The sequence below is a fragment of the Microcebus murinus genome, chromosome 2 (genome assembly GCF_040939455.1).
Source record: "Microcebus murinus isolate Inina chromosome 2, M.murinus_Inina_mat1.0, whole genome shotgun sequence".
NCBI lineage: Eukaryota > Metazoa > Chordata > Mammalia > Primates > Cheirogaleidae > Microcebus > Microcebus murinus.
The window spans coordinates 98,366,813-98,391,503 of record NC_134105.1 but is presented as its reverse complement, the minus strand read 5'-3'; the positions used below and the strand labels follow the sequence as shown (position 1 = coordinate 98,391,503).

At 42.8% G+C, this 24,691-nt stretch overlaps 2 protein-coding genes across 3 annotated transcripts in view; both read right to left on the bottom strand.

Moving 5' to 3' along the window:
• The window catches only part of LOC105869816 (Golgi pH regulator), a 44,888-nt gene extending 39,565 nt beyond the window's left edge, over positions 1-5,323 (bottom strand). The window contains exon 1 of one of the 2 annotated variants that reach the window (XM_076000049.1): positions 5,087-5,323. Coding sequence is in view for 1 of the 2 variants with exons in the window: in XM_012761912.2 (XP_012617366.1) it covers positions 5,087-5,128 (42 nt within the window). In the remaining variant the exon portion in view is untranslated. The remainder of the gene's footprint in view (positions 1-5,086) is intronic. The other variant, XM_012761912.2, reaches the window with a different exon arrangement.
• Positions 5,324-16,691: 11,368 nt separating this feature from the next.
• Positions 16,692-23,349, bottom strand: GJA8 (gap junction protein alpha 8). The gene is made up of 2 exons (XM_012761914.3): positions 23,281-23,349; positions 16,692-18,034 (listed from the first exon to the last, which is right to left on the bottom strand). Exon 2 carries the CDS (start codon positions 18,021-18,023, stop codon positions 16,704-16,706), a length of 1,320 nt encoding a protein of 439 aa, XP_012617368.2. The 5' UTR covers positions 18,024-18,034; positions 23,281-23,349; the 3' UTR covers positions 16,692-16,703.
• Positions 23,350-24,691: the final 1,342 nt, after the last annotated feature.

Here is a 24,691-nt window from a genome sequence, read left to right as displayed (position 1 = left end):
TATAGTCATGCGCCACTATGCCCGGGTAATTTTTCTATTTTTAGTAGAGACGGGGTCTCACTTTTGCTCACTTTTAGTAGAGACAGGGTCTCATTTTTGCTGCTCTTGAACTCCTGAGTTCAATCAATCCTCCTGCCCCAGCCTCCCATTTTTAAACATGCTAAGGGCCTGAGGGCTATCCAGAAAGATGGGTTAAGATATTCAGCAAGCAGTTGAATAAAAGACAGATCATGAAGGCAAGACTCAGACACACCTCATAGTTGAAACCACCAAAGTACATGAGCTCACCAAAGAATAGCATGTAGAGTGAGGAGAGCAATGTGACAAGAAGACTAGACAGTAGGAATAGGAAGATAAGACCAGGAAGGAGACAAAGAAGGAATGGTCAGAGAAATAATAGAAACAACAGAGTGTGGTGTCCTGAAACTATAAGAATAGGGTTTAAAGGAGGATTAAATGAGGTAGAGAGGGATAATAACACAAGAACTGAAAAATGTTCAAAGGATTTGGTAACTTGCAGGTCAGCAGTGACCTTAAGGAAAACAGTTTGAGTAGTGAGGCAGAGGTAGGAACCAGACTGTAGTGGGTCCTGGTGAGGGGATGAATGGGAGGTAAAGCAGTGGAGACAATAAATGCAAATTACACTAGGGAAAGCCAAGAATGAGAAAGAGAAAACAGTGGATAATAACCTAGAGAAGAATGGGGGTAAAGGGAATGTTTGTAGGCCAAAGGGAAGAAAGTAGTAGAGTTAGAAGATAAACAAAGATGAGAAGGAACTGATGGAATACTAGAGGATGAGCTGATGTCATTATTAATTGATTATTATTAGCTAACTTCTATTGACCATTTACTATATTCTAGGCTAAGTATTACTTGGCATTATAATCTCATAAAATCATAAAAACCCAATAAGGTAGGTTTTCTTGCCCTATTTTCAAGAGAAAGCTGAGGTTTAGAGAAGTTAATCAATTTATAGTGAGTGTCAGAATCAGGATTCAACCTGAAGCCCGTGTGACTGCCTCCAAAACCTGTGCTTTTAACCACTTCAAAATAAGCTACTCCAAGATCAAAGGCACAGGTGGAGAGGATGGCCTTAAACAGGAGTAAGGGGCAGCCTATTTTCTGACATGGGAGGGAAGGAGGTAAAAATGGTTGTGGATTCAGATAACCTCTTAAATTAAAATGTAGGAAGTAGAAAGAACTCACACTGTTCAGCCTCACTTTTGTTGATTAAGTAGGAGGCAAGATCATCTGCTAAGAATAAGAGAGGTAAGCACCAAAAAGGCAGCTTTGAGGAAGGTAAGAAAGACTCAGAGAAATTATGAGGGGAATGGAGCAAGTAGCTAATTAAAGTCAAGAAAAAGAATGATTCAAAGAGATGAGGGCACTGGTGAACTATTAAGAGACAGCTGTGTGATTTTCTTTTTTTAAGCAATTAAATTTTTTTTTTTTTTTTTGCAGAGACAGGGTCTCACTATGTTGCTCAGGCTGGTCTCAAACTCTTGGCCCCAAGCAATCCTCCTGCATCAATTTCCCAAAGTGTTGGGGTTATAGGCATGAGCCACTGCACCTGGCCAAGCTGTGTGATTTTCTACAGCAGCCCCTGTATTAGTAGTAGACAAGTGTGACCTAAGTGTAGGTTTTTATATGTAGGTAAAAGAACAAGAGGGTATGAGAAAGTAAGGTAAAACTATGAAAACAGATCAAGTAGAAAAGGAAAGGGGCAAATAGATTAGGAGAAAATATCCCTAGACTATCCAGGAAACACTTCGGCTATTATAAATAATTATCAGTGGAGAAAGATTTAAATGTAGAATTTAGAGTCCATATTTATATGACTTATGAAGCCATTACTGAAAGTGGAGAAGTTGGGCAATGGGGACTGAGAGTGGTGTGTATAGTGGAGATGGCTGATTTAAAAAAAAAAAAAAATCATCAAGATCACTGTGAAATTGGACTTTAGACAAGGAAAACAAGCAAAAATTATAAGTTTATTTGACTAGATGGAGAATGGAAGAAAGGAGAAGTAGACATATATATGTAATATTTCATTATGACCTCCTTTCAGATTGACAAAGAAAGCTTAAAAAGACTTTTAGACACACACACACACACACACAAAAGCAGCTGGAAAATTTATTACGCCCAAGAGAAATATGAATTCTGGCAAGATTATAGAGGATTGAAAAAGGATGCAGAAGGAAAAAGAAATTTCAAACAGCTTTGCAAATAAAATGGAAGGTGCAGAGTTTCTTATTCAAAAAAGAGAATACCTTTAAACTGTACAGAGTAGAGCCTTGACCTTGGGACTTAGAGTGTACTCTGGAACTGATTAAGTCTTAAAACTGCACAGAGGGCTAAAAACATGATATGAGTTAGATAAAAGCTGCTTTTATAAAAATGACCTCTAGGTTGAAAATTAGCTACAGATTAAAAAAAAAAAAAGATGGCCATCAGCAGGATAGTTATTAAAGAACAGGAAAAGACATCTTTCTTGGATCATTTATTAACCCTTTTATTCATTTAACAAATATTTATTTGTACCTAATAATGTGCTATGTCCTAGGGATAGAATGGTAAACAAGAGAGCATGGGTGCTGCTCTCAAAGAGTTTATAATCTATGGAGGAGATACACAAGTAATTACAAAACAATGTGGTAGTGTTGCTATAAGGTAGTGGGTGAAGGGTATTATGACAGCATGTATAGGGTCATCTGGTCCAGTCTGGGGAGGGCTTCTTGGATATTCAAGTTGAGATCTGAAGGCTGAATAGGAATTAGCCAGAAGAAAGAAGGGGAGGGATATGGGGAAAATGTCCAGAAAGAGAGAACAGACTGTGTGGAAATCTAGCATGGTCAGGTTAAGAAAATAAAAGCAGCTTAGGAAGTCTAAAATGAAGTGAGGAAATGGTGAGAGCCAAGGCTGAAGAGACAAAAGCACATAAGAGACCCTATGAGCTGTATCGAGGAGTTTGAACTTCACCCTGTGGCATGGTGAGCAAGCTTCAATACGTGACCTCTAATTTAAGATTTCATTGCAAATAAACCTTTCAGTTCATATAAAACAGGAAAAATGGGGGCAGGGTGAAGGTGTTGCTTCCAAGGTAACCACACCTCTCTAGAGAGGTGCTTTTTATTAAATAAGTATTTGCTAGGCCTCTACTATATGCCAGCAATTGATCTAGATGCTGGAGAACACAGGAGAGAACAAGAAAGATAGTATCTTGGACTTCATGGAGTCTATAGATAATAAACACACAAAGAAATGTTAGTGACAAATACTAAGAATAAAATAAAATAGGGAAATGAGAAAGAAGACAGCCAGAATGGAAGGCTGCAATGGCTGGGGGTAGGGATTCAGGTAAAGTCTCCCTGAAATGACATTTTTACTAAATACCTTAATCATGATAAAGTAGTGACATATATATTTGAAGAGAACATTCCATGCAAAGATTGAGTCTTACTTCCCCATTTGTAAAGAGTAGGTTTAACAATTAAATTTAACCTTGCATGTGAATGCATGTATGAAAGATAAAGTATATGATTGTAAGGCATAAAAGATTAGAAAACCACTTTCTTGGTTCAATACCGTATCAATTATATTGATGTTAAAAATCTTAGAGCTGCAATGCAATGCCAATTTAGTTTTCTACTGACATTCTTATCTTTATTCTGAGAGAAAAGAATGCTATTTAATTATTGCTGTTTTTCTTGACCTGATACTAGCGCTAAAAATAACCCTGAACTGTCACCAAGGGCAATAGGAAGCCTTAGGTTTTAAGTAGGAGAGTTGTTTGTATAGATTTTTGTACATTGATAGATTTGAATACTATGCAGCCAATAAAAATAAAACTATACATAAAAAACCATGTAAAATGTGGTAAATTAAAAAAATTAAAAAGTTACTGTATTAGAGTGGTAGGATTATGGATAGCTTTTCCTTGTTGCATATTTTCTTAAATGTTTCAATAAAAGTTTTTCGAAAGGACAGTGCTCTGCAGACAGAAGCATTAGGATGGAGCAATACAAAAACTAGATCAAGGAGCAATGATTTAGTTTACTTTAAGCCCCAAAAGGGAATTGTTTATGTTATTTGACATTTGAAAGAAAGGACAAGAAAAAAACTAAATTATTGGAAAGATGAGGGGAGAAAGGCCAATAATTAGGTAGTCTGAGCTTCTAAAAATATTAACAGTTGGCCAACAATTATTTATTGAATACTTGCACTTGAGGGTAGGGATATAGCTATGAACAAGATCGTAACAAGATCTAAGAACAGGATCTCAGAAACAAATTCTTAAACAAATACATAAATGACATTAGTGCTTCGATAAAGGCAAAGAAAAAAAAATAGAGTAACGAATGACATGGTAAAAGCAAGAGGCTCTCTAGACGAAGCCTTTAGAAAGCAGGGACAGTCAGTGTCTTATATATGTTTGTACCCTCACAGCTTCGTATAATGGTCGATAAACGTTTCTCGACTGTACAAATGAATGAAGGTGGCCAATAGAGAAGAAACGAAGGTCAGAAAAAGATCCGAAAAGGGTAGGTAGCAAGCAGATGATAAAGTATGGGGTGTTAGTGCACGACCGAAATGTTATACTTTGAAGTATAACCTTACGCTTTGAAGCAGCAAATACCTCCACACCCAGATTCAGGATTTGACAACTAACAACAAAACCCACACGTGTCCCCAGTAACCAGCCCTGATTGGCGCGCCGCACACAAGCCCGGAACCACACTCTTCCCAGTCCACGGGTCAGCTGCGCAGTCCGGAAGCTCCGGGGTGCTCTGAAGACGGCTCCCTTCTCGGGGCACCGGCTCTAAGCGTTGAGGCCAGCTGACCCCTTCCAAAAGTGGATCCGAATGTCTGGGGATGGATGCCGGCTTGCGGCGCTGACGGCCGCAGGCCAGCCTCCTGACAACCAGGGCAGAGGGAACCGAATGCAGCAAATCCCACACGCTCCCCGCACTCTCGGGTCCAGTGGGGCGGGCGCGGGCTGCGCGAGAGGAGAGGGAGACCCCGCGCCAGTCCGCATCGCTGAGGCCCCGAGAGGGCAAGTCTGTAAAGGGAAGCGGTGACTCACCTGGGAGGTAATCATGATGCTGGAGTCTATAAGGAAACTCATGGCGAAATGTAGGGAGGACTCGGCCTACCCTGACCACTCCCCGAGCCCACGGCACGCTCGGGCCGCCCGCCCCCTCACACAGGCGGCCTTCACCCAGGTGAGGCAACCCGGACCGCGGCTCGCCAGCCCGACGCCATCAAGCTGCGCCGCGGCCAGCCAATCAGCGGCTGCATCCTGCGCTTCCCGCCTCGGGCTTGGAGTGGGCGGGGCGAAGACGAGGCGTGAGGCGTCCGGCCTCCGGGGCCCCGGGGGCGGGGCTTAGTTAGGGTGATAGTAATTGTCTGAAATCCCAAACTCGTGCAATGCGAGGTAGCGGTTCCATTTCTGAGGCTGAAGGAGGAGGGACCTGAGAGCTAACATCTTATTTTAAGTGGTAATTCTGTTTTGTAATGATCATAGCTAATAAGATGAAGTTAATAATGATTATTATTAAAATGAGTTAGGCCATGAATCAGGCACTGTGTTCTAAATGTTACAACTTTACTTGACTCTGCAAACACAGGTGCACAACTACAGGTTAGGGAAGAGTGGAAAGGCAGATGATAGTTAAACATAGTTAACCAAATAAATTTCTGATGTGACAATAAAAGCACACTAGGTAGAGTAAGGGAATGATTATCACGTTGCATTGCATATAAAATAAATCACCCAAGGAGTACTGCACTCTTCGTACCACACTTTTGAGAGACACATGGGCATACTGGAGCATGCTCAAAGATGAGCCACCAGGTAAGGACCACTGGAAGGAAGGGAAGAAAGACGACTCAGAAGCATGAGCTGTGTTCATGTGAAAAAATGAATTGATGTGGCCCTGAGAGTTATTTGTGGGGCAAAGGACTGGAAGTTAAATGAAATGGATTTTAATTCAAAACAAGGAACAGTTCTTTAAGAGTCTGAATGGGTTATTTCAGGAAGTAGCTCTCCCCTCCCTTTCCCACCATGTTGCTGTAGCTCAAATACAGACTGAATCACTACCTCATCCATTTAATACTCATTTTGCGAAGGCTTAATGCAGTGCCATAGGGCTTATTCTTTCCCACCAAGGCCTAGCTGGTCCTTGTAGTCCCTATAGTCTCATAGTCCTGGAAACTGCCTCTAGCCCAGGGCAATCACTCTGTGTGTGAATGGCTTCAGTTAAGACCCAGGAGCACAGTCCTGAGGGGGCTCTGCATTTAGGGTCTGAGTGTTGAGACTACTGTAGTCTGAATAATGGTGACTCACAAATTTATTACACACGAGGTAATGTTTCTTTCTTTCTTTGAATTGAACTCTGCCATACCAAGCAGCCAAAACTACAATACCTATCAGATGTCCACTTCCTGATCCAGAATGTCAAGGAGCTGTGGAGGCAGCCCTATTATGGGAGCATCTTAAACTAGAGAACTGTGTCCCTGGCTCTATCAGGGAAGCAAGAAGATGCCTACACAGCAGCACCTAACTGACATTCAGAGTTGTCTGATAGTGCAGAAGACTGGGGGAGCCCATCAAGGCAAACAAGTTTACCTTGGTGACTACTGGGGTACACAGTGGGGATCAGGGTCTCAGTGAACCTGGCATAGTGGAGAAAGGTATGCAATCCCTGCTGGCCCAAGGCCTGTGCAAAGCTTTGAGTAACATCATTTAGGATTGTCCCTTCTGCAACACTTGTGTCCAAGTTAAGGACTGGCCTGAGTAACCCAAAGGTTTTATTTTGATTGCAGAATATGTCTAGAAACCTTCGTACTGGATTTAATATCTAATTGACACTGCTCCCCAAACAGGTCTCTGATGGTGGTGGTGGACTCTGCCACCAAAATGGCTTACCCTTCCACTTCTACCCCTGTTATTATTCCTTAAGTCTTCTCTAGCTGTTCTTATCCTCTTACAATAGCGAGTGAGGTCTTCTGCTCTCCCTCCATGGACTGTCAAGCCACCTGGGCTCTGACTGAGTCCTCAGTTTGCATCCCATTTTGTGAAGGGTGCTTTTCAAAATATGTCATGTTCATAACTACTGGCCATTGTTTACCACTCATCCAGAGATTGACACCCAAATAGACCTGTTATAAAGAGTATACTGACAAGATGATCAATCTGTATCCATTGGACCAGTGTTTGCTTACACTAATTTACTGCCCCTTTTCATAGCAGCTACAGTGTTAATACCTCCTGTCTTCTCACACTTTCCAGGACCATACACATCTTGACAGCTACTACTGTGTTTCCCTGAAAATAAGACCTACCCATAAAATAAGCCCTAGCATGATTTCTAAACATTTGTGTAATATAAGCCCTACCACGAAAATAAGACCTAGTGATTGGCGTGGCTACTCAGCGTTATCTGCACAACCCATGTGTTTCATTGTGGAGCGGTAAAGAAGATAAGCAGCCCTTCTCATCTGCCCCATTGCTCGACATGAGAGATTGGGGCCAATGGTTCTAAAGGAAATAGAGTCACAAGAAATTTAGGATGGAATTTGGGGTTTGGAGAGTTATGATGATGTTACAGAAGAAGATGATTTAACTATGTTTGAATAAATGTAGATTGTTATATCATACTTAAAAAAAAATAACACATCCCCTGAAAATAAGCCCTAGGGTGTCTTCTTGAGGAAAAATAAATATAAGACCCTGTCTTATTTTCAGGGAAACACGGTAACTATATTATCTCCTTCCTCCAAATTAGTGCAAAGAACTGGTGGGCCCAGGAGTTGACACTAATATCAGATCCCTAGGAAACACTGTAGTACCTCTTCTCCATGCATATACATAGCACCTATTCATGCCAGTAGCTGGATGATCTCTGTTAGGGATTTTCTTTTAAAATTTTTTATTTGTTGTGCCATAGTTATAAATTCACATGGAGCTCTAAGTTTGAGATATTTTGAGACATATGGCCTCACCAATTCCATGGTGTCCTACTCTGTGCTGTCTCCCTCCATGTACATCTATCCTATCATGTAGCTTTCCCCACTATGTGAGATTCACTGAGACTCTGAACCCCACAGCATACCCCAGTAAGCCACTAGGGTAAGCTGGACAGGAAACCGCAAGTATTCAGAGAGAAAGTGCTTATTTCCCAATGGTCCCATGGACAGTATCTATACTTGATGCCTAGAAAGGTTCTCTGATGTCTTGGGAAGCTTGTTTAAAATGTAGATTCATAGGCCCTAATGTAGATCAGTGAACTTGAGATTTCTGAAGGTGGCTCCAAGGAGGAATCTGCATTAAAAACTTTTTTTAATTATAAAAATTTAAATTAACAAGTAAATATTGTATGTATGTGTTGTGTACAACACGATGTTTTGAAATGTGGATACATTGTGGAATGGCTAAATCAAGCTAATCAGCATATGCATTACCTTAGATACTTACCATTTTTTGTGGTGAGAACACTTAGCATCTACTCCCAGAGATTTTAAAAATCCAATACATTGTTATTGACTAGTCACCATGCTTTACAATAGATCTCTTGAACTTAATTCCTCTTATCTAACTGAAATTTTGTATTCTTTGACCAACATCTCCCCAACCTCCCTCCCGCCACCACTCTACTTTCTGCTCCTATGTGTTCAACTTTTTTAGCAGGAATTTGCATTTTTAACAGCTTCCCTAGAGATTCTTATACGCACTGACTGGGCTGGAGGACTGGTTATGAGACTCTGCTTCCCATCTCAAAAGAAGAGGGGACTGAGCACCAGAGTGGTGCTAACTACCTTCCTTACTTCTCCCCTCAACCTCCCACTCCAGGTATGGTTATTTCACTCAATAGCCTCAGCACAGCCTAAAAAACTGTATCAACCACTTGTGTCATGGCTCAAGAATTCCCCTTCATCTTGCTTGAGTCTACTGTGAACCTCTTCCCTAGTTGGTTCCCCACTCTTCCAGGCCTTCTTGGTGGTGCATTTTAGTTCTTTTCTCTTATACAGTCTCGTTTTGGATGTGTTGACCTTGGTGCTGACCTGGTATGCCCTTAGGGTGCCCTCCCTGTCCAAGCCCTTAATTGGTTCATATAAGGTAGTTAACTCTGAATCAAGTGCTTGGTTGTTCTTGAGGCCGTGTCCCTGAGGAATAAATAAGCTTTAAATAATTGTGTGCCTTATGCAAGTTTCTTCATTCTCTGCACCTCAGTTCCCACATCTAAAAAATAAGGATATAATAGTACTTCATCTCATAAGGTTATTATGAAGATTAAATAAGTAATATACATAAAGCCCTCAAAAATACTTTATATATATAATAATTTTTATCTATTATTATTATTATTATGAGTTTACATCGACAGTTTTCCCTCATCATTAATTAGTTTAAATGTATATTTAAAATTTTTGGCTGTTGGTTATTCCAATTGGACTGAAGAGACTGATGATTGTTTATTTCCCAAATTTGGAGAGACTCAGAGCTATTATTTAAAAAATATAAATAACATTAAAAATTTTTTCCATTTATTAAAACTAGGAAGGGGATTCCCTACTAATATAATTAACATGCAGAATAAATTTGATTGATAGTATTTATGAATGAAAGGGAAGAACTTATACAAATGAGGTTAAAATATTAGTTGAAATTCATAAATAAAAGTAAAAGATGTGCATGTTCTTATAATAAGAACTGTTCTGAACTTTGCTTGAAGTCAGATGGGAGAAAAGTAAATAAAAACAATTTGATGAGTGCCACAATAGAAGGGCACATTAGTTCTGAGAGGCCACAAAAGAGGGAGCAACTAACTTTGTCTTGGGAAATTTGCGAAATTTCATGAAGAAGGAGACAACCAAGCTAAATCTTAAAGGATGAGAAGAAGCCGACCATGGAAAAAAAGGCAGGACAGAGCAGAGTCCTGAAACGACATGACATTTATTCATAGCTATCTGCCAGAACTGTCCATTCTGGGGACCAGACAATGGTTCCATTAGGCTGGGGCACATGCACATGTAAACAGATGTGGGAGATGAGGTTAGAGAGGTGGTGCATCAGTTGGGCTTTTGCTGGCAAGCAATAGAGATGATTTTGGCTATGGTAAATTAAAAAGATAAAAAGAAACTCTGGGGTAGCTCAGTAAACTGAAGGAAGGCTGAAGAAACATGATCTAAAAAAAGAGGAACTGGCCAGGCATGGTGGCTCATGCTTGTAATCTTAGCACTCTGGGAGGCCGAGGCAAGAGGATTGCTTGAGGTCAGGAGTTCAAGACCAGCCTGGACAAGAGTGAGACCCCGTCTCTACCAAAAATAGAAAAATTGGCCGGGTGTGGTAATGCGCACCTGTAGTCCCAGCTACTGTGGAGGCTGAAGTGGGAGGATTGCTTGAGACAAGGAGTTTGAGGTTGCTGTGAGCTAGGCTGACGCCACAGCACTCTAGTCCAGGTGACAGAGCAACACTCTGTCTCAAAAGAAAAAAAAAATTAAAATTATAAAATCAAAAAAGTAAAAACAAGAGGAACTAAGCACCCCCTGGCAATCTACGTAAGCAAGAACTGTGAGTTTCTTCAAGAGCTTTTGCCAAGAAGAATGAATTCCAATCAATTTTCAAATTCTATGTTATTCTACATAAGATTCACATTCCAAGGAGACTATCTGATTGGCCCATGTAGGTCAAAAGACCTGACCCTCAACTAGGGGAGGTTGAGTAAACATGACTAAGTCCATCAAGACTAGGTCCAATGGAGGAAAGGAGTTTCTTATAGGTAAAATGGAGATGTTATTATAAAAGAAGGGAGAATAGATTCAGGTCAGACAAAAACAGACATCCTCTCCAGATAGGTTGAAGTTAGTTATTAAGGGCTTTGTAAGTCATGTTAAGAAATTTAGAATTGGGTAGGCAATGAAGAGCCATTGAAGGATTTTGAGCAGATATGATAAATCCCAGGCAGAAGCTTTTGGCTAATTTTGTTATCAATTTATTTTTACTTATAATGAACAAATTTAAATCTTTCTATAGTTCTCATTGATATGGAAGTAAACAAATATGATTCTATTGCACCTTTCCATAGGCCAAACAAGTATACCTTATATTTTTCCTGCGGTTTGTATAGAGAAAGGCAGGGAACCAACTGACCAAATCTCAATTGATCAGTAGAGTTTTCACGTCTTTTCTGAATGAGATTCTCCTCTGTCCCACCCAGTGATGTGCTGGAGCTGGCTTATGCTGGTTACCAAGAGTCATTTGCCTAATTTTCAGAAATTTTGTGAGCCAGTTGTTGAGTATAGTCATCATTAACAATTAAATTATTTCAACTTAAAAAATATATAGAACACAAAGATAATAAATGCTCAAAGCTTACTGCTTCCTAATTATTTTACTAATATGTATGCTTCTGAGGTTTTTTTATATCTACTGTGTGGTGCATATCCATTGTATGGTGGAAAAACTTTGTAATATTAATGCTATTGTGCATCTTTTCCCAACTCTGTGTTCAGTGATATTATGTTGTTAGGTTAAAATTGGTAGTGGTAGGAGAATTCAAAGCAAAGAAATTGGCAAATGCTACAAACTATGGCTTCTTAACCCTGGAGAAAGCTGGTTGTTGTATGTTTACCATATACCACACCCCTGCCCTCCCTCACCCAACTTCCCCTGTTCCCCAGGCCCTCAACTCCAAAAGAAAGCTAACTAGAGACTAAGGCGGTCTCTTCACAGTCTAGCTTGGCTGACAGGTCAAAAGAAAAAAACAAAGATGATGAAAAGTCAAGTTAGTTTTATTTGCTTTGTAACAGTCTAACACGTGACTATTAGCTCTGACACAAGGATGTGGAGGAGGGTTAGAGAATACAGGACCACCATCCCAAGAATGCCTCTCTCTTTCACCAGACATTTCCCCAGGAAGTTTATTATGAATGTGTTTCTTCACTGCATCTTCACTATTCCATTTCACAAATGAAAAAATTTGTAGAAAAAGGCAATGGAGCCATTTACAATGGAGCCTTCAGGCAACTTTACGAGTTTTTTCTAGAATTCTCTTTGTCTGTCATGGAGAACTTCCAGAAAGCAGTGTGGCTGGAGACTGTGGTATGTCCCACTGCAATCTGGTGGCCACTATCAGAGGTGAATACCACCCTCCCTCTGGCTTTGGGAGCTGCAATGTCTAGGGAGAGTGAATTGTTTCTCATGAAAGTTTCTCATAAAAGTTCCTTTCCTCTCACCCAAATGCTGAACCTAGAATTTTGTTTCCTTTTTCTCCTCCCTTCCCAAGTACATATTTAGTTATACTACACTAACTACAAGAAGGGAAAGTCTCCCTGACTATTTCACTATCACACACTTACTTCTAGGCACACACTTACTACGTTTTACAGATGGTATTTACACTCAGAAGAGTTTTCCATCCAACCAGGCAAACCTTTTTCATCTAAACTTTGCTAACTTGTGTTGTGCAATCATTGCACACGATATGCATAGAAGTGTAGTTCAGGGTCAGGGGAAGGAGCGGGGAGGAGGTTGGGGGGTGGGCTGGGAGACGGTGTTGAGGTGGTGTGCTCATTCTTATTCCTAATGACCCTCATCAGGAACTGGAGAGGAGCAGGGATTTGCACTAGCCTTGCCCCCAGCCTTCCTCATGGCTTAGACTGAAGAGTTCCGGCATGCAGCTGTGTCAATATCCATGGACCCCCTTCTGCCATGAGTCAGAAACTGTCTCAGGGGCTGATGCATCTCTAAATATGAGGTCTAGTATGCTGAGTATCTTTAGCACCACTTTCAGCAACTAAATCTCACATGATTAAAGATGTTCTTTTCTTGGTAGTATAATTCTTAGGAATTCAGGACTACTCACCCCCCCTCCCTGCCCCAATTGACTTTCTTCATTTTACTTATTGGCTCACTTTTTGTTAACAATCTGTGCAGTATTTGGAAGTGATGACTATCATTGCTTCAGTATACATTTTACAATATGGACTTACAAATTTGGATAATGCCTTCTTTCCTTTCCTTTTATTTACAGATTAATGAGTTTTAAGAAAGACTTATACTATCTTGTGAAGGAGGGGCAGAACTTATCATCCCCAATTCATGTAGAAAAAGTTGTCATATGAGCAGGTAAATGGCATCTTAGCATCCCTGGAGTCAGAAAGGGGAAGCCAGCACTCCTGACTTGAATGTCAGTGTTCTTTGTGGGTCCCCATGTCACACAGACCTTCAGGAACATTTGTCCAGTGCTGTGTTGGATGCTTCACCTGAGTGGCAGGGGACAAAGTCATGGTGAAAAGCATACAGGCCTTTTTATAATGCCCAAAATGCTAGGCCAGGGATTACACAGCCAGGCTCAAAACTTTCTAACTGCACTTTGAGTAACTTTATCCCTTTGTGTCACAGATCTCCCCGATGGAGGTGTTATAACTGCTATCAAGTGATTAGCCCTTTTCCTCTGGAGGGACTGCACTTTTGATATCCTGCCGTCCACATGCCTTTTTATTGGTAGGTCCATGTGCTCTAGGGGTTTAATCTAAGAAAGGACTGACTAGGAGTAGGAACTAAAGCTGGACCGAATAGAGCCCAGGAGGATTGTAATTCTGAATCAGTCATAATTATTGGCCTCAAAACAGATGCTGAGGGATGTAGCTGCATAGAGTACGGGCTACTGAAGACATGCAGCTGCTTCTGAGTGGAAACTGGCAGCAGTTGTGTGGTAGCTTAAGCTGGGTCATCTTATTCTAGATGGATCTCACATCATCCTCACATTCTTTAGAGGATGAAAGTAATTGTCAATCTGTCCCCAGTCATTTCTTAAGGTCAAAGAACCTCAGGTTCCTAATAAACACATGGGGTTAAGATTCTGTCTTGAGTCTTTTCTGAGAAAATGGATCTCCAGAGTGTCTGTTCCACATTGAAAAACTCTCACCAGGTAACTGCAAGGCAGGTTGGGAGGGACAGATGGAAACCACCACCCACCTTTCTTCCCAGTCTTACCGCTGTTGGAGGAATCTCTCAGGGAGTGGCACCATTCAGCAGGCTCCATGCTTGGCAGCCAACTCACTAATCTTTATGACACCCCTGGAGGTAGATAGGTGGCAAATGACATCTCTAGTTTGTAGACAGAAAAGTGAGGTACAGAGAGGTTTAAGGGACAATAATAACAAAGCTACTAAATGGCAGAAATGGAAGGAAAAATCCCAGTTCCTTGATGCCTCTGTCTCTCTGTTCCTAAACAGGCTTCCTCTTTTGGGGGAAGTCCAGGAAGGAAAATGTGGGGGGCAGGGGCAGGTTTGAGCATTGAAGCAGGATGCTGCTTCAGCCCAGGAAAAACACTCACTTACTTCATCCACACACTTACGTCCCAGCCAAGACAAGGAGACCAGCAGCCCTTACTTACAGCTCTACAACTGGTTCTAAACAGCACCACCAGTTTCACTTAGACAGGACATAATTTTTTTCTTTTGATAATTAGGTCCTGGTTGAGATAGACATTTTATTCTGGTAATGATCAAGCTATTCATTAGACTCTTCCTAAAATGAGACTTTAGGAGCGAAACCGTAGGCACAATAGTGCATCCATTGGGGTCAAGGATGCACTCTCTGGTTCTCAGGCCTGAGATTTTATTACTTCTCTCATCATATAGGAGAAGGACTGTGTGGAATAGTGAGATCAAGCAGTAGCCAGAAAGTCACATGTCACAAGATAAATATCTCTTCTATTCAACAGTCCTCCACTGAAGGTTTGTCACTTCAGGTTACCTAGGTAAAATATATTTCAGCCTTTGTCTTTTAAATGCACATTTTCCCAGGAGTAATTATCAAACAATCATACCTTAGAATGGATTTAATTTTTAGACCATTTTGCTTTAGAATGTGGCACCAACCAGTGGGAATATTATCACGGGAGGAATGGTTTTAGAGAAGGTTTACTTTGGAAAGGCTTATCTAGAATGAATATCTTGAAAGGAAGGTGGTAACCAGAGGCCAGCAAAAAGGACTTGCATACTTTGGGATGGTGCTGGTCTGGGATGAGGTGGGTTGGGATGGGAATATACTGATAGAACGAAGGCAATTTTCCTGGGTACCTCTTCTGGGTACCTTGGTGGTCTCCTGTTCAGGTCCTTGCCATGTCAACTTGGTCTCTACACCTCCTACCTTATCTTTGGCACTGCAGCCCATGAAGCATAACTTTGGCTTAGATAACCACCTTAGTTATCACTTTCTCTCTCTGCTGTAGAAATTGCTTGGCTCTGGTAAAGTTGCTCCTGGTGTGAAATGTGTACTTGTACTTGAGGATTTTCCCTGACTGGACTCTATGTTCAAGGTGGGTGGTTTGTGGGGATACAAGGGCAGGAGACCTTCCAGATTCTTCTTGTTCACTTTAGTCTCTATGTCCCTTCCAGGGATGAAATTTGGCCTGGAACTAGACTTTGGGACCCTGGCTATTTTGAGCACCCACTCTGTGAGAGGCTATCCCTATGCCCCTTTGATGGCCCTCTTGGTACACATCTTGTGCCTAAGCAAGGGCTGAGTGCTGACTCTCCTTATGCTAGGCCTGTGAGCAGGTGTCCTCCAGCTCAGAACTGGGGTTGCTTCCAGCCCCTGATGAAAGGAGGTGTAGATTTTAGGCTGAGCCCTGATGTTGGAAAAGGAGGTAAAGAAAAGGCTCTTTTTAGCTTCAGGACAAAAACCTTGCAGCCAGGCTTTCATTTCACAGCGAGAGGTTTGGGCATCTTGCTCCCTTTCCCTGATAGTACCCAGGGCAGAATTCCAATACAAAGCATATCATTGCTTCAGAACCCAGGGGCTACATGACCCAAAAGAATGGTCAGGTGAGAACTCTGGGCATCTCCTAGACTGACGATTTAAACCAAATACTCCAAAGCAGTGCAAAGAGGTTTGGCGGTCACAGAAACAAGTTGAGACCATAAATAATAAGACCAATTCCATAGGAAATCTGGGCTCATTAGTGTAAGCTGACATTGTTGCAAATTGGTGCCCCACAGGTTAAATTTGGCTCACATACATTTCATTTGGCCCATATGTTGTATTTAAAATTTACCTGCCAATATTAACACTTTTGGAAATTTCAATGAACAGTTTGGATTTCTGGCTTCTCTTGAAAAATCAGATGGCCAGGTAACACTGCAAGGTACTCACTGTTTGCAAGTAAGCAACACCTGCCCTTGCTTACCAACTTGCACAGCCCACCTGTCTCCACTGGATTAGAATAGGCCTGCATCACCAGTTTAAGTCACCTGCCTGCATCCTGTAGGCTAATGAGTAGGAGCTTCCTGACATGGCCACATGGTATCTGCTGGGGAAGTGCTGGGGTGATAGAGTCTGGCTGAGTTAATGAACCTGAGACAAGACTGGTAAAGGGCTATGAGGCAACCACACTTCTGATTCAAGGATTTCTACGGAGAACTGCCGGCAAAAGCAGAGTCCCCCATAGCCACTGGAGTGGAGGAACAGGGAGCCATATGAGACTGGGAACTTGGATAGGACAATGGGTTTATCTTGGTAGCCTTTATATTGTGTATGGGAAAGGCAGTTTCCCAGTTGTGTGACGATGCAGTGCCTATCCAACCAGGGGTGGGAGGAAGGAGAGGGGACAAAAGACTCAAATCGCGTTGGCACCTTTTCCTTTCATCTTGCCCTATATTAGCCTGAGTGTTTTCTTTTCGGCACCACTTCATATGGTTAGATCGTCTGACCTGGCCCGGCTGCTGGCTTTGCTCAGCCTGCTCAAGGGTCTGGTGTCCTCTGCCGTGAGCTCTGGACAGAGCGAGGGTGTTTTCTCAGCTAGCAGCCCTTGCTTCAACGCCACCTCGGCCTGCAGCTCTTCTTTCTCACCCTCTTTGCCCGTTCCAGGGGTCTCCACTTTCTCCCCCTCTGGCACTGCCGCGGCCTCCTGCCCTTCCGTGGTCACCTTCTCCGCTTCCTGCCTCTTCTCTGCCACCTCGGGCTCTGCACCCTCCTCGACAGGCTGCCCCTCCGCCTCCACTTCCTGCGCCCCCACCTGAGCGTAGGAAGGCAGTGTCTCCTGGTAGCCCCGGGACAGGTCCCCTAGGGGTCCTGTGCTGACCTTTTCCTCGAACTGACTGAAGGGCTTGGCAGAGAGTGGGCTGGTCTCCACCATCCCAACCTCGGACAGAGGGAAATAGTGGGACACGATTTTCTCTTCTTCTAGGAGCTGGTAGCCCTTGGCTTTCTGGATGGAGGAGACGGCGATGGAGTGTAGGGATTTCTCCGGCAGCTCCCCCAGCGGCTGCTCCGCGGGCCTCTTGAAGGCAGAGCGGATCCCCTTCAGGCCCAGGTGGCTCATCTCCATGATATTGAGGAAGAGGGACACAGAGGCCACAGACAGCATGAACAGGATGAAGATGGTTTTCTCAGTGGGCCGCGACACGAAGCAGTCCACCACGTTGGGGCAGGGCCAGCGGCTGCAGCGATAGAGCGGCAGGATGCGGAAGCCGTACAGGAAGTAGTGGCCCACGATGAAGCCCACCTCGAAGAGGGTCTTGAAGATGATGTGGCAGATGTAGGTCCTCAGCAGGGTCCCCTCCAGCCGGAACTTCTTGGTGCCTTTGCTGCTGCTGCTGCTCTTCTTGATGCTGCCCTGGTCTGGGTTGAGCGGGCCCCTCTCGCCGCCGTCGCCCGCCTGCTGGCACAGCTCCTCCGCCTCGCGGTCCTTGCGCTTCTCCTCCATGCGCACGTAGTGCACCGCGTGGCCCACGTACATGAGCGACGGCGTGGACACGAAGATGATCTGCAGCACCCAGAGGCGGATGTGGGAGATGGGGAAGGCCTCGTCGTAGCAGACGTTCTCGCAACCTGGCTGCTGGGTGTTGCACACGAAGTCGGACTGCTCGTCCCCCCACACGAACTCTGCGGCCGTGCCCAGGATGAGGATCCGGAAGATGAAGAGCACGGTGAGCCAGACTCTGCCGATGACCGTGGAGTGCTCATTCACCTCCTCCAAGATGTTCCCCAGGAAACTCCAGTCACCCATTTCTCACCCACCTAGAGGAGGGAGAAGGCAAAAGCTGAGCGGCCACAGTGCAATCCTAAGTCGTTCTCTTTTTGCTAACTCTTGGGTACCTCTCCTTTCTGAGCTGCTGAAACAGTCAACGTGTAAACAGCACCACTGAGTGCCGCTTCTGTGCGGGCTGGGACTGGGGGACAAAAGAGGCATAGAAGAATCTGCTTGCATCAGCTCCCTCATCTGTAAAATGGGTTTAATGTTAATACCTGTTCTCATCCACTTCACATCAGAAGTGGAAGGTCTGAAAGGATCAGTGAGGCAGTATCTGTATAATTTCTTCATCTTCACTAAAATAGGGATTCACTGTTGACGGTAAATAGAAACTCGTAGTTACATGAATTTAAATCAAGATCAAGACAAAATGATCTAAGGTGCATGAGACCTAATGCTGAAAAAAAATACCCTTTTTTTTTTCATGTGTCTAGGCCCCCAACAAAATTCTTGTATGTACAAAATTGTAGCCATCTATCTTATTTTCAACTTTGTCAGAGTATGTATAATAATGGTATATTTGAAGGGAAGTGGAAGGGAACTAACATTGGATACCTGCTTTGGGGACCTGTTTTATTTACTGCTATATACTCTATGTCTGACACACAGCCCAGCAGGTAGTGAAAGCTTATTGAGTGTTTGTTAACTAACTTGATTGCAACTCATGAAAAACTGAGGCTCAAAGAGGCTGAATGGCTTGTTCAAGATCAGACAGCTAAATAGCCAGAGTTCTGTCTGCCTGATTCCAAAAGCTGGGTTGTTTGCACTACACCATTGAGATAAACTGCCTGCAATCAGAGCTACACAACTCTCTGACTTCTGTTCTCTTGACTTATGTTTTCTCTTCTCTAGGTTGAAATCTGGGAACCCTTCTTAATAGCTTTACAAATTGAGGGCAGTATATTTTTATTATTACTCTTTTAAATCCAAAGAGCAGAGCGAGTGCTTGGGAAGGAATCATGTCACAGGATGAGGCAGGTCCACTAGAACACTTTTAGTGACTCACAGAATGAACAGGTTTCGGGGTCTATAACATGTGGCTGTTTTAATAGAGCCAAAAATTTGGTTTGTAGAAAAATAATACCATTAAACATGATAGTATATAATGCCCCTTGCACAGCGATAGCTAATGGAAATGGGATTGAACTGATGGAGGAGGGAGAATGTGTGCAAACTGGATCATTCCTCCAGTGCAAACCTGTGACCTATGGTGGACTATGAGCAAAACTTCACCTCAACCTGCTTGAACATCTCTAGAGTTGTGAACTTTACTCATTACTGCTCTTACACCAGGGCAAGAGCCCATGTTACAGGATCCTGCTCTGGGCTTCTTCCAGCCATGTTCTACCCTATAGGATTGGGAGCCATGGGACCACCATTTTTAATGACGGTGATAACTGGTAAACACTTGAAAGAGTGATGAAAAGTGGTTTCTTGAATTAGGTGTGATTTTCATCTTTAGAGGGAGATAAACAAAATGGCATTTTAAAGCCTACTTCTAACCTTGTTATTTGGAGCCTGGCTAGATAGTACCTAGAGGCAGGACACTAATTGCAGGCATGGGCAATGCCCAGCCTGTGCTCTCAGGGCACACACAAACGCTATCTGCTTGTTGTCGAGCAGAGGGCATTCCCCCTCTTGAGCACCCAGAAACTTCCAATTAGGTAGGGTTTCCTACAGGAGCTTCTCTTCTCCTGGGAAGGTTAGAGCAGTGGGGGCATCCCCAGTGATGGATGTGGCATGGGGAACAGTTCCTTGTAGGAATGGGGAATTGAGAGTAGGAGGGGGTCCTCTGCTCAAAACTAGCAGCTCGGAACACCAGCCACATGTATCTGCTCCTAACACTCCTCAGACTGCCGTTAAATTTACTGCTTACCCTGTGAAGGGTGCCATTCTCACTGCCTTATGGAAAACAGGTGAGAAACATCACAATCAGGTAAGAAGCCCAAGCATATAGCTCGTGCGTGGCAGAGCCAGGATAAAGTTCATTTCTTATCAAACAGTTCAACCTAAATGTTATGTTAAAACAACAATTTGTGTAATTTACTCCTATACAATCAAATCTGGTTTTAATGAGGTCTAAATCTAATATCTTATAAATATCTTGCTTAATCTTACTATCTTACTAATATCTCACCCCTACTGATATATCAATTCAGTTGTGACAGCTTTACTTGTACTATATTAGTCCTTTTGAGTTTCTGTGTATATTTCACTCAGGTACCCACATGAACGTGGGTGGTGAGCACATGCTCTCAGCACTATACGTCAGCTGGTCTTGTTTCCCTCTTTAGGATCAAGAGCTCTTGGAAAAAGGGAACTATTTTGGCTTCATCCCCTGTGAGCCATCACAACATAGGACAAATCCCTTCACAGAGTGGGAGCTTCATAGATACCAGTGGATGGGACTGATCGTAATCATTGTAAAATCTGAAATTCTCAATCCCTGAGTGCATGTAATACCAGTATTACTTAGAGTCCAGGGAATTCCAGTCCTCTTGCTGAAGCTAGCAGTGGGGAGATTAAGAACTTGCAAAAAATAGTAAATACCAAAAAGGATAGTAAGTCATTCAAAAACTAGCTGTTTTGAGACATAAAGCTGCTTATTTTATATAAGATCAAAGATAAACTGTAAGGGCAATGGTTTTTTTTTTATTTTTTTTGAGACAGAGTCTCACTCTGTTGCCTGGGCCAGAGTGCCATGGTGTCAGCCTCGCTCACAGCAACCTCCAACTCCTGGGCTCAAGAGATCCTCCTGCCTCAGCCTTCCAAGTAGCTGGGACTACAGGCATGCACCACTATGCCTGGCTAATTTTTTTTTCTATATATATTTAGTTGGCCAATTAGTTTCTTTCTATTTTTAGTAGAGACGAGATCTCAATCTTGCTCAGGCTGGTTTCGAACTCCTTACCTTGGTTCCGATCCGCCCTGGTTTCGATCTGCCCGCCTCGGCTTCCCAGAGTGCTAGGATTACAGGTGTGAGCCACTGCGACTGGTCAGGGCAATGGTTTTTGACACACGGGTATCATGATACATGTTCATGACATAAAAAGTCCTCTCTGACCATCTCATTAGTGATTTCTAAGCTAAAGCCAGACGAAGCTGTGCCCTTCCGTGCTCCATCCTGCAATGCTAGGATTGGTTGCCATTTTTTTTTTAATGTCCAGTTGCAAAGTTTCTTATGATAACTGAAAGAAAGAAACTAATTTAGGACAAAATCTTTCCAAACCCATTGTTATTGAAACAAGCCAACTATGCTGTTAAGGCAAGAAGCTTTAGAGGTGCTAAGGGAAAGTACCTTGGGTTCCTGACTTCTAACAATGAAAATTTAGAGGAAGTCAGATCAGAGTAGCAAGGTGTTCCACTGGAGCAGGGAGAAATCTAAACCAAAGGAAGAATATTTTTCTCATCTTCTTCAAAGAGGTAATTCTCTATTTTATTTTGCTTGTGAAAATCTAGTGAACAGATCTATTATTGATGGAAAATAAACCAATGGAGTTCAAGGCTCCAACCCCACAACATCCATATATTCCTGGGCACATCCCACCAAAGAATCATGGCTAGAGGTAATATTAAAATAGCACCTTATGTTTGGGTATCCCTTATCTATATATAAAGCATGCGATTACACATATCTTATTTCAGTTCTCATAACAAGCTGTGAATGATGCCAGTGGTCCTCAGACTTAGATTTCATGGACTAGTATAATAACAACAACAAAATAGGGTGACCAACATAAGTCTGCCAACTCCTTATTTTGTCAAACAAGGACATAAAAAGGGGCCGGGCATGGTGGCTCACACCTGTAATCCTAGCACTCTGGGAGGCCCAGGCGGGTGGTTTGCTTGAGGTCAGGAGTTCAAAACCAGCCTGAGCAAGAGTGAGACACCGTCTCTACTATAAATAGAAAGAAATTAATTGGCCAACTAATATATATAGAAAAAATTAGCCGGGCATGGTGGCTCATGCCTGTAGTCCGAGCTACTCAGGAGGCTGAGGCAGCAGTATTGCTTGAGCCCAGGAGTTTGAGGTTGCTGTGAGCTAGGCTGACGCCACAGCATTCACTCTAGCCTGGGCAACAAAGCGAGACTTTGTCTCAAAAAAAAAAAAAAAAAGAAAAAAGGACATAAGAAGAAGCCTATTAAATTACTATGACTACAGTCTGTTTTCATCATTTCATAAAAGGGGATTTTAATATTAATGCTACAAAAATAGAAAGGACATTAAATTCAGAATAAAAGACACACTCATATTGGGTTAGAACCTATAAAACTGCAATAATTCTATAACTCGGACACATTTAACTTGGTTAGAAAGTTACTACATTGTTTACTACTTCATCACTGTCCCATTTTTGTCACAGACTGCTGAAAACTTCATCTTGGGCTGTAACTGACAGATGCGCAGGTGGATGCTTGGGAACCAGTGAAGCAGGCTTATCCACCCCCATGACCAGGTAGGGAGATAGGCTGGGAGGTTCAACGAGTCTCCCAGATGTGAGCCGTGGTCTTCTGGCTCCAAGCCAGTATAGCACAGCCTTCTGGCTTTGAAGAGGCAGAACAACAAATATACATCTGTGTTAACAAGTTCCCCCACGCATTCAATGGCCACTTACCCCTCTGGTTGGTAATAGAGTATAAATGTGCCTCCATTCTAGTTTCTAGAGCAGCCGCTAACCTGTAGCTCTCGTAGGCAGACGATGGAACGTACTCCCAGGAAGAGTTTTATGGTCTTTAGCCACATCTATTCTTGTGTTCCATTAAATGCTCCAACATTGAAAATGCTGAGCATGTAGGCTCCCCTACACCCACAGTGCTCAATAATTATGACTATTACTCCTATTGAAGACTTTGAGTGAAAAGAGTACAAAACACTTTCATGAACATTGCATAATTTGTTTAGGTCCCTTTGGATTCCTGGAGGCCCATTAATTCATTCTGAAAAATGAACAGACCTTAAGAAGTCGAGCCGTAGTTAGAGTTTGAACATCTCCATCCCCCATCCCCCAAATACTTTACTAATTCCTCCATTTCCAAAGTCCTGCCAACTCTGAGGTCAACTCCAAGAGGGTTTTCAGAGTTGTACCCTTAAGTCCAGCCACACCAGCCCAAGACTGAACTTTAAAGGCAACCTTTTTCCTTTTGCAGAAGACTGTATATGGCCCTTAGATTAGGCTGGGAAAGAAGAAGTGAGGGGAAGGCTATAAACTAATATCGTCCAAGGAAAACTTGCCAATACGAGTAGTGTCCCACGGAGAAATATACGCCGTCTTTCTCTCTTGGCGCTCAGCAGCAAAATGGCAACTTTGGCCTCTTTCCTTTGCTGCCTAAAAGCCCACCTCCCACTTCTCTACCCCGCCCCTACTGTGCTGCACGACTGAGCAGATATGACTGGATTGGCCCTGATGGGTAGGTTTTACTGTCCAGCAATATTTTAAGCTCCCAGCCAGACAGCTTTTATGAAGGGAGGGACGTTTGGAAAACAATGGGAGTGAGAGAATGGGAGAGCTGTGTTGGGCACGGAGGGGAGGAGAGTGGGGAAAGCTGATCTGTGAAAGCTTAGTTGGGGCTTCTGCAGCCTCCAAAAGTTTCTTTTAGCAGCAGACTGGCCCTCTACGGCAGGAAACCTTTGGCTTCTCTCCAGAGGGCATGAGCCTAGGGTTGTTTTCCCAAGGCCTTCTCTCCAGCTTAGAGAATCTTAGTGATGTTAGGGACAGTAAAAGGTCATCTGTGGCCATCCCTCTGCCCCGAGTCAGACGGAAAAAAGAGTGGTCGGTCCTTTTCAAAGGACGATATTTCACCCTCTTTTGGTGGTTTGCTCTTGTGTCTCAGAACCTTCAGCAGTGGGACTGCGGGCATTAGAGAGGCTGGGAAGGGGAGGCGGGAGGGGAGGATGGGGAGAGGCTGGGTAACGGATGCAAAATGACAGCTAGCCAGGAGGAATGAGTTCTGGTGCAGCACTGTAGGGTGAATATGGCTAACCACAATTTGTTGTATATTCTCAAAAACCAGAAGAGAGAATTTTGAATGTTCACAACACAAATAAATGGTAAATGTTTGAGGTGATGGATATGCTAATTCCCCTGATTTGATCATTACACACTGTATACACGGATTGAAATATCCTTCTGTATCCTATGAATATGTACAATTATTATATGTCAACTAACAATAAAAGGAAAAAATGATTTCTAAAAAGATCAAAAAAATAAATAAAAAAACCACAAACCTTTAGCAGGGCAGTCTCCACCTTTGAAAAGGAGCCCTGACACTCCAAAGAATTCTGGTGCCATTTGTCAAGATAATAACATTTCTCACCCTTTTCCACTTATAATTACAAAACTTTTTGAGAAGCTGCAGTAGAATCAGTGTCAGCTAACACTTTTAGACTTTAGTGCCTTTATCTGTTAAATGGGGGTATGATTTTTTTTTTTTTTTTTTTTTTTTTTTTTTGCTCACCAAGAGGCTCCTGAATGAAACAACAGAGTGGCTTGCTGGGGAGCCAGCGTGGAGGGTGTGAACGCATGTCTCTCAGGCCTGCTCTCCTCCCATTCTCTGGGACTGACTATTGCACTGGTATAAAAATGTGGTTGTTTTGACTACATTTTCCAAACCAGAAAAATTCATCCAGCAAGTTTATTTGT